Genomic DNA, 14,245 nt, shown 5'->3' with positions numbered 1-14,245 from the left:
ATAATTAGTGAAAATAGGAAGCTCTAGGAGTCCCTTTTCCCAATGCAGAGTGGCTACCCTTAAGGGAGCTCTTTCCTGGCTCACACTTGCCTCAATGTGAAATTTTGTGACACAATGTGGCTCCAAAATTTTAAAGTTACAATTTTGTCCCCAAAGCCTATTCCTTGGAAGAATGTTGGAAAAGCTCTGATATGAGAAATGGTAGAATGTGTGCCTAGTTCTCTCCTTCTATATTCTACTAATATTTAGTGTGAGGACCTTAACCTCATGCTATCTATTCTGTGCCCAAGTGGAACAGATATGGAGTCCTAAGTCAGTTTCTCATTGAGTCAGCTTTATCATTTTTATTGACAGGCCTACTTTGATCCTAGGAACCAAGTAACTGGGTCTCTCTTTTGTTCCCCTACAGGGAAACCTTTGCTTTAAATAACCAAGTACCCTGAAGGTCCTAAATGTCCTGACCATGAACCCCATTCTTCCTTTAACCAGATGTCTGATACCTGCTGCCAGAACTTCTTGGTGCCAATCATCTACCTTTCTAGACTTTTGCCAGTGGAACTGCCTTTTACTTAATCCATACTTGGACAGAAAAGCCATGACTTTGTCTTAGACCTTATTTCTTATTTCTCCTATTGTAGCCCAAGTTTCTTATTCTGAACCTTTATTCAGAGTGATATTCCTTGAGGAGGCTAATATCTGACCTTGAGTTCACATGCCAATGCCTTTTGCCTTGTTTGAGGGTCTCCATGGACTCCTTTTCTTGACTTCCCCAAGTCTGGCCCATCCTGCCTCTTCCTGGGCCTTGACTTAGCTCTGCCCAGGTATTACTTATGATTAATTGTGTTTTGGACAGAACGCACTCCACCCCCAGTCCAAAAGTCTTAAAAGACCCCTGGCATGTCTGAGGATTCTAATAAGGAGGTAGGACTGGGATTTCCAACAGAATAATCATGGGGCTGCAGCCTGTGGAGAGTCTCATCTTCCTTGTGGCTGATGAACATTTGAATTATGAGCTTGAAATATCTCTGATCTCAATTTCCATGGGAGAAAGATATCAGTTATGGTTGGAGATTGCTAGTTTGCCGCCCCCCCTCCCCCATTTTTGAAGGTATTTATGTTAGGGAAGAAGCAGAGCTGCAAGCTACCAGGATTGAAAATATTCATGCTTTCAAAGAAAAAAGGAAAAGGACTTATACTCTATATACAAAAATAATTATAGCAGTTCTTTTTGTGGTGGCAAAGAATTGGAAACTGGGGCATGGCTAAACAATTTGTGGCATATGATTTCTTTAAAATCAAAAATGTTTAATTATGTGCTCAATCCGTGCCATTTTCCTAAACACCATAGTGTCACAGCAATTCACTCAATCACACTTATTCTCAGTGAGAAGTATTTGTGTGAGTCATTACATTGTTTTGCACATTAGATTTTGTCTAGAGTTCTTGGCTTGTAATAAGTCATGTCCATATCAGGGCCATGCTGCTCTTTGTGGCATTATTTTTTATCACTTATTTTTTTCCCACATAATTCCTAGGACATTTTTATTTTTGAAAACTTTATTTAATTAGTCAATTTTGAACATTATTCCTTGGTTACAAGAATCATATTCTTTCCCTCACTTCCCTCCCCACCCAACCCTTTCCTATAGCCAACAAACAATTCCACTGGGTATTGCATGTGTCCTTGATCAGAACCTATTTCCATGTTGTTGATGTTTGCACTAGGATGTTCCTTTAGAGTCTACATCCCCAATCATATCCCCATCAACCCATGTGATCAAGCAGTTGTTTTTCTTCTGTGTTTCTACTCCCATAGTTTTTCCTCTGAATGTCAATAGTGTTCTTTCTCATAAATCCCTCCTAATTGTTCTGGATCATTGCATTGCTGCTGGTAGAGAAGTTCATTACATTCAACTGTATGTGGCATATGATTTTGATGGAATAATACTGTCTTATTATTAGAAATGAGGAGGAGGGATGGTTTCAGGAAAAACCTAGGAAGCCCTATATGAATTAATGCAAAGTGAAGTGATCAGAACCAGGAGAACATTGTATACAGTGACAGAAATATTGTAACAATAATTAACTGTGAAATATTTAACTACTCTGATAAAAAAATTCTAAAAGACTTGATAAAAATATCCATTGGAGAGAGAGAAGGGGAGAGAGAGAGAGAGAGAGAGAGAGAGAGAGAGAGAGAGAGAGAGAGAGAGAGAGAGAGAGAGAGAGAGAGAGAGAGAGAGAGGAAGGGAGGGAGGGATCAGATGAGCTCTGAGAGTAAATTAAAGTATAATATTTCACTTTCTTTTTCTTGCTTTTAATTTTTGCATCATGGCTAATATGAAAATGTTTTACAGTATTTGACATGATTGATATATTACTTGCCTTCTCAATGGGTGGAGGAAGGGCTGGAGAGAGGAAGAAAATTTGGAACTCAAAATTAAAAAAAAACCTGATTGTTAAAAAAAAGAAATAATAATTTTTTTTAAAAACAGTCTTGCTTATCACCTAGAAATAGCTTCTCTGCTTTCCACTTCATTGGTTACTAAGATTTCCTTGTCAGAACTTCCATTTCCTCTCCCATTTCCCTCCTTCCCCCTCCCACCACACCCCATGTATTAAGTGAATTCTCTTGACCTCTGTTTACCATGAGATTTGAGGTGATTAGAGTATCTTTTCACTACCCAAAACTTGGGGTTCCCTGAGGTAAGAGAAATGTTGTTTGTCCACTTTTACCATAAATAATTGACTTTAGGTTATTTGGCATTGGCTCTAGAGTTAGAGGAACTGAGTTCTAATCCTCACTGTGACACTCACTATTTGTGTTATCTTGGGCAACTCACACACCTTGGGCATGTTTCCTTATCTGCAAAGTGAGATAATTGTAATAGATACCTCCTGAGGTCCCTTTTGAGCTCTACATCTCTGATCTTATACTCTGGGCTCTAAGCATTGGGGCACCTCGTCCCTTTATGTTTAGATTGACTTTATAATGACATTAGTAAAACACAATCTGTCAAGGCAAATGAAGAAAAAGACCACACGAGGTAATATTTTTAAAAATCTTTTTTTTAATGAAGAAATAATTTCATTCCAAAATATAGACACACAATTAAATAGTTTAATCACTTCAAAATATAACATGTCCCCAGTAGGTTCCAACACACACACAAAACAATACTTAACAGCAATACAAAAAAAACCCCATACAATAGTAGTTTTGTTACAATACCAATGAATATAGTGAAATCTTTAGTGTCTCTGTATCCTTTGTTTCAAATGGTGTCAAATTACAGTAGTCATAATTAAAAAGTCTTACAGTTAGTAGCTTCAAGATGTAACTCTTCATATATATATATATATATGTATAATTTATTTTTTGGTTCAAAAGTAAAAATGCCCTTTCTGCTGAGGACACAGTGGAGTTGCTGTTTGTGGCTCCTTGCGTTGAATTGAACCAAGGTGATCGTAGCCACCTGGGGCTGCAGTATTTACAAGATCTATCTACAATTAACAGCCAAGAACTCATAAGGGGTGGACGAAGATGAGCAAAATAAAGGCAGACACCTGTGTTAAATTAAGATGCAACAGTTTGGCTCATGCATATAAGAAAACACATATTATATCACAACAAAGGCCACACTCTAATGCAATTCAGTTCACGGGTCTACTTACAGAAGAACCTTCACCGCCTTGAGGGAGATCATTCAAGACACTCTTTACTTTTTCCTTCGAACATCCCTTTGGACTAACTGCAACAGTTTTCTCCAACCTCCACCCTGACCAACTGCAACAGTACTATGGATCCTGGTTAGCCTCTCCCTCTATGACCTAGGTGCCATGTCTTGGGGGTTTGGCTGTGCACTAAAATGCTACCATTGCTGTGGGCCATGAGTGTGTAATTCTTTGTTGAATGAACAAGAAACAACCACCACAAGATATAATTGGATCAAATGGACAAATGGAGACCTGCTGGGCTTTGCATTAAGAAAATACTCAAAATGTAAACCTGGAGAGCCAAAAAACAACAAGAAAGTCACCTCTTTTCAGCTGCAGGATTTGGGTGCCTGGATCTGGTCTGCAGGGCTGATATGAAGCAGAGAGAAACGTCAGGTGGCTGGCTATTCTGAAATAGGTCATCGAAAATGACTGCCAAGGCATTGTAATAGGGTGATTCTATGGTATCTGCCTGATGAAGGGTGGTACACCAATGCCTCTGCCCAAGGGAGAGCCTGATGGTATGTCCCCATGATGCCTTAAACTGTAAACCAGCTTTTCAATGTGAAAAAGAATTGATGACATGTTTCGGCAGCTCTGTGAGCTGCAGGAGGTCCCGCGGGGGATGCAACATTGGCCACGTGGGACTCGGAATTCAGAAACTACTTGGCTGCAATTCAAAGCTGAGAGTGATTTCGGCTTGAGCATGAGGCACCAGTGGTCGCTCTTCCTGGCTGCTGGGGATGGGGAGGGGTATGCTGTCACTGGGTATATCCTGCCTTTATGGGAGGCTGGCAGATGCCACTCAAAAAAACAAGCATTTATTAAGTGCCTACTATGTGCCAGGCACTGTGCTAGGAGATGGAGGTACCATGACCAAGAAAAAAATAATCCCTACTCTCAAGGATCTGATATCCTAAGGGTCATATAAGTGATTTGTAGAAGGGAAAAGAAAAAAAAAACACATCCAATGAAAGCAACACCCAGTGAGGAAGAAACACTGGCACTGGTCCTGGGTTGGCTGGGATGCCAGTGATATTCTTGCCAGGTGAGTATAGTGGAAGGGTCTGTGTTCACCCCAGAATAGGGTTTCCTGTGAATTACTCCAGAGAAGCATGGCATCTTTTCTTTTTAATTCCACACTGAGGCAGGCTATGTGACCAGTCACATAGGGATGAATGTCTTCTAGCTCTCTAGAAGCCGAGCTAAAAACCATCTGACCAGACATGTGCTCGGTGTTGGGTAGTCTTCCCCTCTGACCACATATGGGCAGGGTCCAAGGCCTTGGGAGACTAAGATGCAGGTCAGAACCACTAAACCTGGGCCTCAGGAATCAGAGAGCCAGTAAGGGCATACCTGAGAAATCTTTTCAGGATTCTTAGGTGTCGCTTGATTTCCCCAAAAGAAAATTTTACTTGTGTTGTTCCATCATTTCCTTTCTGTAGTTTCAGAGAAAGGGGCTAGATAGCACAGTAGATAGAGCACCAGACCTAGAATTGGAAGGTTATGGGTTCAAATCTGGACTCAGATATTTCCTAGCTGTGTAACCCTGAGCAAATCACTTATCCCCAATTGCCTAGCCCTTGCTGCTCTTCTGTCTTAGAATTGATACTAAGAGGGACAGTAAGGGTTTAAAAAAAAGTTTCAAGGAAGAAAGGGGATTGACCAGAGTAATTTCTACTTTTAGAGCAACAAATCCAAGGTGGTCATTTAAAAAGTAAGAATAACTTTGAAAGACCCAAAGAACATTTCTCCTTTCCATCTACCCAATGGAGTGCTACTAAGGGCCCATTCCAGCTTCTCTCCTTCTCCTTCCCACAATCCCCACTGCTTTCTAATTTCCCCCTCTGTTGTCCTCGACATGTGCCAGGCTCCTTTTGCACTGCCATAGCCTGCAGTGAACATACCTGGTGGCCTACTAAGGCAGAAAAACAGAAAAAATCAGGGGGAAAAAAAGGAGAGGCAACACTAGCAAGCGCACTTTAAGCCTGTACATTTAAAGCTAAAGGCCTCCAAACAACTTGATAGGGAACACATGAGACTGAGCAGGGAGAGGTGTTGAAGACATGCTTCTGAAAACCCAAACAACAATGAAATGAGAGCATGGAAGAGCATAGGGGACTTTAGTTGGTTTGGGGGATCTTATGGCACCTGTGGTTTATAAACAGCTTTAGTAACGAGTATTTCAAAACATAGTTCACAGTTTTAAGAAGATCTGTGCTGATTTAAAAACTAGATTCTATATAATTTGAATGTTGCCTTTTTTGTATATGATATCTATTTGGAAAAAAATATTTACACTAAATTCTATGGCTGATTTATTAGAGTATCTTGAAAGAAAACAACCCAAGTTATACATTAGCCTAGAGAAGAGGGCTATCCTGCTGCATTTGGTACAAATCACTTTTCTTTTTTTAAACAGAGACTTGCAATCAAGTTACAGACTATGTGTCCCTCTTGGCTTCTGGGTTCCAAGCAGGCTCTGCAGCCAGGAACAGAACCCTTTAGGGCTAATGAATAATTGCAAGAGGTTGCTTTTTACAATTGCTTGTGGAAAAAAAAATGTACAGTGTATAGTAAATTGTTCTACTAAAATCTCGAAGTATTCAGAAATCAAACTGCTAGCTATAAACAGTATTAATATCATCATTGTAAACGGAACAGGTTCAACATCATGTGCAAAGGTTTAAAATGTTTTGTTAATACTGCCATCGTTGGAACAGCAGTGCTGTTTCAACCTGGGTTGTCATCGGTGATGAGTCATGTGACAGAAGATGCAGCTGATTAAGTTAACTTTAAACAAAAGTCTTTTTTTTTGTCTCAAAACACACACCTACAATCTACAATTCTTAGAACAAAGGTTAGCAGTGCTACATTCAGCAGGCGGACAAGGTCAGGGGTTGGGGTTTCTGGTCAAGAGCTGCCCTACACGTTGGTTCCATTCTTCAGGGAGGTCGGTGGCCAGCATGTTGTCTTCTTCCTCTGTCTGGATGCAGCTCTCATCCTCTTCATCTGTTTTCACATAACTTTCATCATCTGTCTGACTGTAGCTTGCCTAGGGAAAAGGTACATGCAAATTCTTTTTTAATGTAATGGAGACTTCTTTTTCTGAATTAGGTTTAATGTTCCCCTTCTTCCCTACAAAAACAATCCTAGAATGACTGACCGATTCCTTCTTCCTTTAAAGTCAATAGACTCTTTTCTAGCCCCTTCTTCACTGAAAGGAGATCCTAAGAATCTTAAGTGATTGAACTTTGATCTTTAAGAGTCTCAGAAGGCAAACTGGAAAATATGGTTTTGTTAAAAATAAAAACCCCTTATGTTCCATCTTAGAATGAATACTCTGTATTGTTTCTAAGACAGAAGAGATATAAGGCTTAGGTAATGGGGGTTAAGTGATTTGCCCAGGGGCACAGCTAGGAATAGGAAGTGTTCAGAGGACAGATTTGAACTCAAGACCTCCTGCCTCCAGGCTTGACTATATCCATTGAGCTATCTAGTTGCCCTAAAAATATGTTAAAAAAAAAAAAAAAAGCTAGAACATAGACATCCTTAATGTTGTCATTCACATAAAGCCAAAATAGCTCACACCAGTTAGACTCAGTTTTGTCTTGACTTCCCAGCAGTGGTGGTTTTTCTAAATGTACTTCCTTTCTTGGACCCTCTTCTGACTCTAGAACATGGCAGACAGTAGTAATGGTGCAGGTTATAGTCAACCACCACAAAGAGATAAATTGAAGGCCTGTGTCTCAATAAGGAGGTTCTCAAATCAATGGAGTTAAAAGGCCATGGCAACAGCAACTATGGCTTCCATGAAAATCTTTTTTTAAAAAAGAGGTAAAACGAAGAAAAGAGAATTAAAGACAGTTCTTTAAGGCCTATTAACGAATTTCTTGAGGGCTTGATCTTTCTTTTCTTGCTCAAATGTGTGGACACAAGATCTGTTGCATTGTTTTCCCCAAAACCAGAATTATATTTTGAAAAGTACAGATGTTTAGCTATATATATATAGTGTAAAGGAAACAAGACTGACAGTTGGTGGGGGAAGGGGCATCTGGGAGTGGCAGTTGGGTCTGGTGACTAACACTTCCTTCCTGCTTGGTTGGTCTTGCTTCTTGGTGTGGGAGGAGAGAGGAGCTTGTTCAGCCCAGTCTGGTGTGGTGTACCTCTTCTTGGTTCAGCCTGAAGATTTAGGCCCAATCTCTTCTGAAGGTCAGAAATGTTCTTGTTTGCTTTCTGTCTACTGCTAAGATTCTGAATTAGACTAAGCAGAACTGATATAGAGTAGATAGGAGTGGGAGAAACCCTCCACCAGCCTCTGGGGCCTAGCCTCAACTCTGAAGCTAAGGAAAAAAAAAAAACTCCAATCCCAACTAGTTATTAAACTTTATATTATTTGAATTCACAATCAGATAAATGGACTATCTCTTCTGGTCATAGAGGGAGCTGAACATCAGTTCAGTCATTCCAGGACAAACAGTCCTTATTGGACCCCTGCTGCTTCCTCTCAGCAGGGGGCATCTCTCTCCTTTGCTTCACTGAGCAATATTCCCTCTCTCCCTTAAACTCCTCCACACTCTGCTACAGACCTTCCCTTTATTCCCCGTTTTTATATCCTCCCCATTTCCTTTTCACAATAAATATTAATATATATATATACATATATATATATGTTTGTGTATGTGTATATATATTCAATTAAGGTCATCTATTTCTAACTCTGGTTTTCCCTTGCGTTTGATGCTACCACAAGTAATGATAGGCTCTGTGTGGTTCATCAGTGCCATGTCTCCCAGGGCAGCTTGAAGGACATTTTACCAATATCAAAGCCATTGTTTACCCCTTCTCTCTATGATTTCTTTGTGGCTTCTTGTTTAGAATATTTTTAAAACCTTCATTTTCAATTCCAACCTCCCTCCCCCACTGGCCTCTTCTATTCTAGACTCTCCATTGTGTCCAAGGAATATCTTCATCCAGCACAAGCCTGGCACCCATCATGATGCTCCACCCCTGGGCACCCTCTGTGTGAATGGAGGGAGGTGAACAGTTCCCAGCACCTCCACTTCAGAAAGAAAATCAAATGACCAGTTTCAAAAATTAATACGGTCAATGAACTCTCAATGAAGATGATAAAGCAGTGAAGATTATTAAAGTAAAATAGTTATTAGGAGTTATTTAGAATAATAATATGCCAGCAGAACTGAGAATCAAAGCATAATATATGAAAATATAAATTGTCCAGATTAAGAGAAGAGGAAATAGAATTCTCAATAACCCTATATTAGAAAAAAAAGAAATCGAATAAGCTATAAATAGGCTCCCTAGGAAAAAACAAATCTCTAATACCAGACAGATGTACAAGTGATTTCTACCAACCATTTAGAGAATAATTAATCCTAATACCAAGGAGATAGGTAATGAAGGAATATTGATGCAAAAGTTTTAAATAAAATATGAAGAAGGAGATTGCAATAATATATCACAAGGATCATACATTGTGGTAAAATGGGATTTATAGCAAGAATAAAGGGCTGGTTCAATATTAGGAAAAATATCAACATAATTGACCATATTAGTAACAAAAATGACAAAAGTCAAATGATTATCTTAATAGATGTAAAAAAAAAGCTTTTGACAAAATATAATACCCGTTCTTAGTAAAAGCATTAGAAAAAATGGGAATAAATGGAATTTTTCTTAAAGTGATAAGTAGTTTCTTTCTAAAACCATCAGCAAGTTTTATCTCTAATGGGGATAAACTAGAAGTCTTCCCAATTAAATCAGGGGTGAAGCTAAGATATCTACTATCACTACTATTTTTATATTGTATTAGAAATGCTGGCTGTAGTAAGAAACTGGAGGAATCAAAATAGGCAATAAAGAAACAAAACTATCATTCTGCAGATGACATGATGGTATACTTAGAGAATCAACTAAAGAACTATTTGAAACAATTAATAACTTCAGCAAAGTCACAGGTTACAAAAACCCACATAATCATCAGCATTTCTATATATTACCAATAAAATCTAGCAGCAAGAGATAGAAAGAGAAATTCCATTTAAAATAATAGCAGGCAATATAAAATACTTGGGAGTCTACCTGCACAGACAAACCCATGTACTTTATGAGTACAGTTGCAAAACACTTTTCATACAAATAAAGGCAGATTTAAACAATTAAGAGAAATATCCATTGCTCATGGGCAGGCTGAGCCAATATATCAAAAATGACAATTCTACCTAAATTAACTTACTTATGCAATGCCATACCAATCAAACTACAAAGAATTATTTTACAGAGATAAAAAATAATCACAAAATTCATCTGGAAGAACAAAAGGTCATGAATATCAAGGGAATCAGTGAAAAAATGGGAAAGAAGACAGCTTAGCAGTAATAGATTTCAAAGTATATTATACATCTTTCATCATGAAAACAATCTGCTACTGTCTAAGGAAAAGAGTGGTGAATCAGTAGAATAGATTAGATAGAAAATACAGAGTAAATGCCCACAATAATCTAGTCTTTCATAAACCCAAAGCTCCAAACTTTGGGGATAAGAATTTGCCATTTGACAAAAATTGGAAAATTGGGAAGCAGTTTGGAAGAAACTAGATATAAACCAACATCTCCCAACATATACCAAAATAAGGTAAAAATGGGTACACGATTTATACATAAAGGGTGATATCATTAATAAATTAGGGGAAAATGAAAAAAGTACCTGTCAGATTTATGGATAAGGGAAGAGTTTATGTCCAAACAAGAGTTAGAAAGGAAGAAAAATGGGTAATTTTGGTTACATTAAATTAAAAAAGGTTTTGTACAAACAATATCAATGCAATCAGAATTAGAAGGAAAGTGGGGCACTGGGGAAAAATTTATAGCAAGTTTCTCATATAAAGACCTTCATTCTCAAATACAGAAGGAAATGAGCCAGATTTATAAAAATTAGAACAAGTTCCCAATTGAGAAATTTTTTTAAAAAATCTCTTCATTTTCTATCAGGCTACATTCCTCTGGACTTCTTTATCCACACCCTTTGTGACTACTGCCCTCTCCTCTCCTTCTTTCAGTGGTCTTTTATGGCTTGTCTACCACCTTTTTAGAATGTAAAGTCCTCATGGGCAGGGACTATCTTTTGCCTTTTCTTCTACCTTTAGTGCTAACCAAGGCCTGGCACATAGTAGGTTCTTAATCAATGTTTATTGACTATTAGGTAACAGAACTCTATTAAGGGTAACAATTCAAGAAGTAATGTGGTGCAGTGGCTAATTAATTCAGTTGGCAAGGACTGAGGGAACTGCCATACCATGAAATCACATATCTGCACAAAAATAAAATAACCAAACAAATTCAGTTCAACAAATTAAGCACCTACTGTGCACAGAGCACTGTAAATGTGGGCAAGGGGAGGAAATGAGATAAAGTACACTCTCTGTTCTAAATCTTACAGCATAAAAAGAAGACATGCCATAAGCACCAATAACTATGTTATATAATATTATGTGATAAGAGGACTAGAGGGTGTTCTCGGCCATTCACTGATCTCGTTTGCTTACCAATGCACAAATAACAGAAATAAGAGATTGTTGCACAGAATCAGGTTAAAAATAAATGAGGAAGGCAAGAGCTATCCAGAATGTTGGGCGGTCCCTTTTGGGAGGACATTCAGAGAGAGTAATTAGCAAACCAAGAACATCAGACACTGTCTGCTCCTCTAGGTAGACCAGGGTAACTTTCACTAAATCATCTAGCAGATAGATTGAACTTCACTGTGCAGTCAGACTGGGAAAAGAGAATAGTTGATAAAAGTTGACATTAAAAAAAAGACTTATTATGAACTTAGCCTGCAATATAAATACATTTAATGATTCTTTCTATCTATATATTCTCACTCTGGCATTTAAAGCCCTTCCCAGTCTGGCTCCCACTCACATTTCTATGACTCTTTCATGTCACAGCCCTACATGTACTTTCTGTTTCGGTCACCCTGGCCAGCTGGCTGTTCCTAATTTATGATACTCCAGTTTTTCTTTCTGTCTCTGCAAAATGATCATCCCCCCCATGTCTAGAATGCTCTCCTTCCTTATCTCCTCTTGGAACTATTCCCAGCTTCTTTTAAAGCGTAGCCTAGGTATAGACACGAGATTTTCTTTGTTCACCCAGTTATTAACATTCTGGTTTTTGAAAATGCTTTGTGTATTGGTTGCACATGTGAAATCTATATCAGGGTTGCTTACAGTCTCAGGGAAGAGGTGAGAGAAACTGAGAGAGAGAGAGGGAAGGAGGGAAAGAATTGGGAACTCAAAATTTGAAAAAGAAATTAATGTTAAAATTGTTTGTATATGTAATTGGGAAAATAAAATATGATTTAAAAAGGCTTTGTATTAATCTGCAATTACGTATGTATCTGTTGCGTTCACTCCCTTCTCTTTGTATCTTTACATTTCTAACATCTAACAATTTCTGGTATCAAATAGGTGCTTAATTAATGTCTGTTGAATTAAACTGACAGTTAAAAATACATAAGGGGAATAATGGATGGAGAGCTGGTCCACAAGTAGGGAAGATGGATTCAAGTCCCACTCCTGACCCACACTGACGATGAAACTCTGGACAAGTCATGTCACCTCTTGTAACTTGATAAATGGCCAAGATGCTGCTGACTAGCACTGAAGAATAAGTTTTATCATCTGGGAGTTTCCTATAACAGGGAACTTGTGTTTCATGAATGGGGAAAGGAAATGGACTTATAATTTCCCTGATATTTCAGAATAATGCTACAAGATGGGGAGGACTAATATTTCCTACTATTTTGACAGATTGAAAAAAATGACTGAGATTCAATGATTTGTCCAAATTCATATAATATATGGTAGAATTGGAATTAAAATCTTTTGGAGGCATAAATGTTTAACAACCAGCTACTTTGGAGGAAAATGTAGGTGGGACATACTTTTAAGTATTATATGCATTAAAACATTTTGTCTATCACTTAATTAAAACTTGACAATAAATGAAATGATAAACTAAGCTTCAGTTTGTAACATTTGCTGATTTCTGAGGTGTAACTATTCCACACTGAAAATTTAACAACCAGCTTTTAAGGGCTTCTTCAAACACACCACAGAATCTGTTTTGTTTTTTTTTTTGTTTGTTTTGTTTTTAATTTGAAGACTGGCGAAATCTTTCCATACTACATGTTACCTCATGCTTGTTAATTCAGTGCGTTAAGCATATCTCAGGTGCTTCCAATGTGTATTTAAATCTCTCTCTCTCTGTCTCTCTCTGTCTCTGTCTCTGTCTCTGTCTCTGTCTCTGTCTCTGTCTCTCTCTCTCTCTCTCTCACCTTGCCCACCATAGTACCTGAGAGTCTATTTTGATTTAGTTGACAATCACTATATAGATGGGAATTAAAAGGCAAATTTCATGATCCTTCCTATAAAAGATCAAGTTGCTTTGTGGATTAATTTCCATTCCTGCTTCATGGCGGGGGGGGGGGGGGTGTCTGATAAAGATTTTAAAGGCTATCATTCAAAAATAGGTTTGCTTTTCAATTGTTTGCAGTAGTGTCTGACGTCTGACTCTTTGGAATTTTCTTAGTGGGGATAATGCCATTTCTTTCTCCAGCTTATTTTATAGATGAGGAACTGAGGCAAACAAGGTTAAGTGACTTGCCCAAGGCTACACAATTAGTACGTGACTAAGGCTAGACTTGAACTCAGGAAGATGAGTCTTTCTAACTTCAGGCCAGACACTCTATCCACTGAGTCACCTAGCAGCCCCCCAAAATATGTAGGATATCCCTAAAGTGGTAGTTTAGTTTTAGACTTTCAATAACAGAAAATTGCCCTAACATTTTTACTATGGTCTATGAAAAGTTGGAAAACTACCAGTTTCTTGTTTCATTTTTCCTATAATTTCCTTTTCAGTACTCAAGTGACTGGTTCATGCTTAGATATTGTTGTTGCTATTATTGTTGTTTATTGGCTGGATACAGGATGAAGTGAACATGAAAAGCCATTAAAACCACAGTTGCTCAACTTTTCATTGCTAAGCTTGTATCCAAAACTTAAAAAAAAAAAACTCCAAAACAAAAAATCTTTATCTTCTATCTTAGAATCAACACCAAGTATTGGTTCTAAGGTAGAAGAGTAGTAAGAGCTAAGCAATGGGGGTTAAGTGACTTGCCCAGGGTCACACAGCAAGGATATGTCTGATTTGACACTTTTGACAAATTTGAACCCAATTTGTATCCACTGAGCCACTGAGCTTCCCCCTCCAAAGCATTTTTTGTTTTTAAATCATATTGTAAAATAAAGTTTTGGGGTTGGCCCTTTCATTTTTAGAGCCTTGAGTTCACCTCTGGACATATCAGAAGTATTTTTCCCTTGCTGTGTGGCATTTCTTAGTGTTTGCCTTTTTTTTTCCTGTTGCGGGTTCTCGGCTGCCAAAAAATGACAGTACAGAGCAAACCTGATCAAACCGCATTATACTTGCTCCTTTAGGACCAGACCTGCTAC

General features: G+C 38.2%; 1 protein-coding gene across 19 annotated transcripts in view; it reads right to left on the bottom strand.

Moving 5' to 3' along the window:
* Nucleotides 1–3,051: 3,051 nt before the first annotated feature.
* The window catches only part of DTNA (dystrobrevin alpha), a 357,154-nt gene continuing 345,960 nt past the window's right edge, over nt 3,052–14,245 (bottom strand). For 10 of the 19 annotated variants that reach the window (XM_056823867.1, XM_056823866.1, XM_056823869.1 and 7 more), the window contains one exon: nt 3,052–6,772. In XM_056823867.1, coding sequence (XP_056679845.1) covers nt 6,611–6,772 — 162 coding nt within the window. In that variant the 3' untranslated portion in view covers nt 3,052–6,610. The remainder of the gene's footprint in view (nt 6,773–14,245) is intronic. The other 9 variants (XM_056823871.1, XM_016431536.2, XM_056823873.1 and 6 more) reach the window with 1 other exon arrangement.

The sequence above is a fragment of the Monodelphis domestica genome, chromosome 3 (assembly GCF_027887165.1).
Source record: "Monodelphis domestica isolate mMonDom1 chromosome 3, mMonDom1.pri, whole genome shotgun sequence".
Lineage (NCBI taxonomy): Eukaryota > Metazoa > Chordata > Mammalia > Didelphimorphia > Didelphidae > Monodelphis > Monodelphis domestica.
This window is presented reverse-complemented; position numbering and strand designations above follow the sequence as displayed.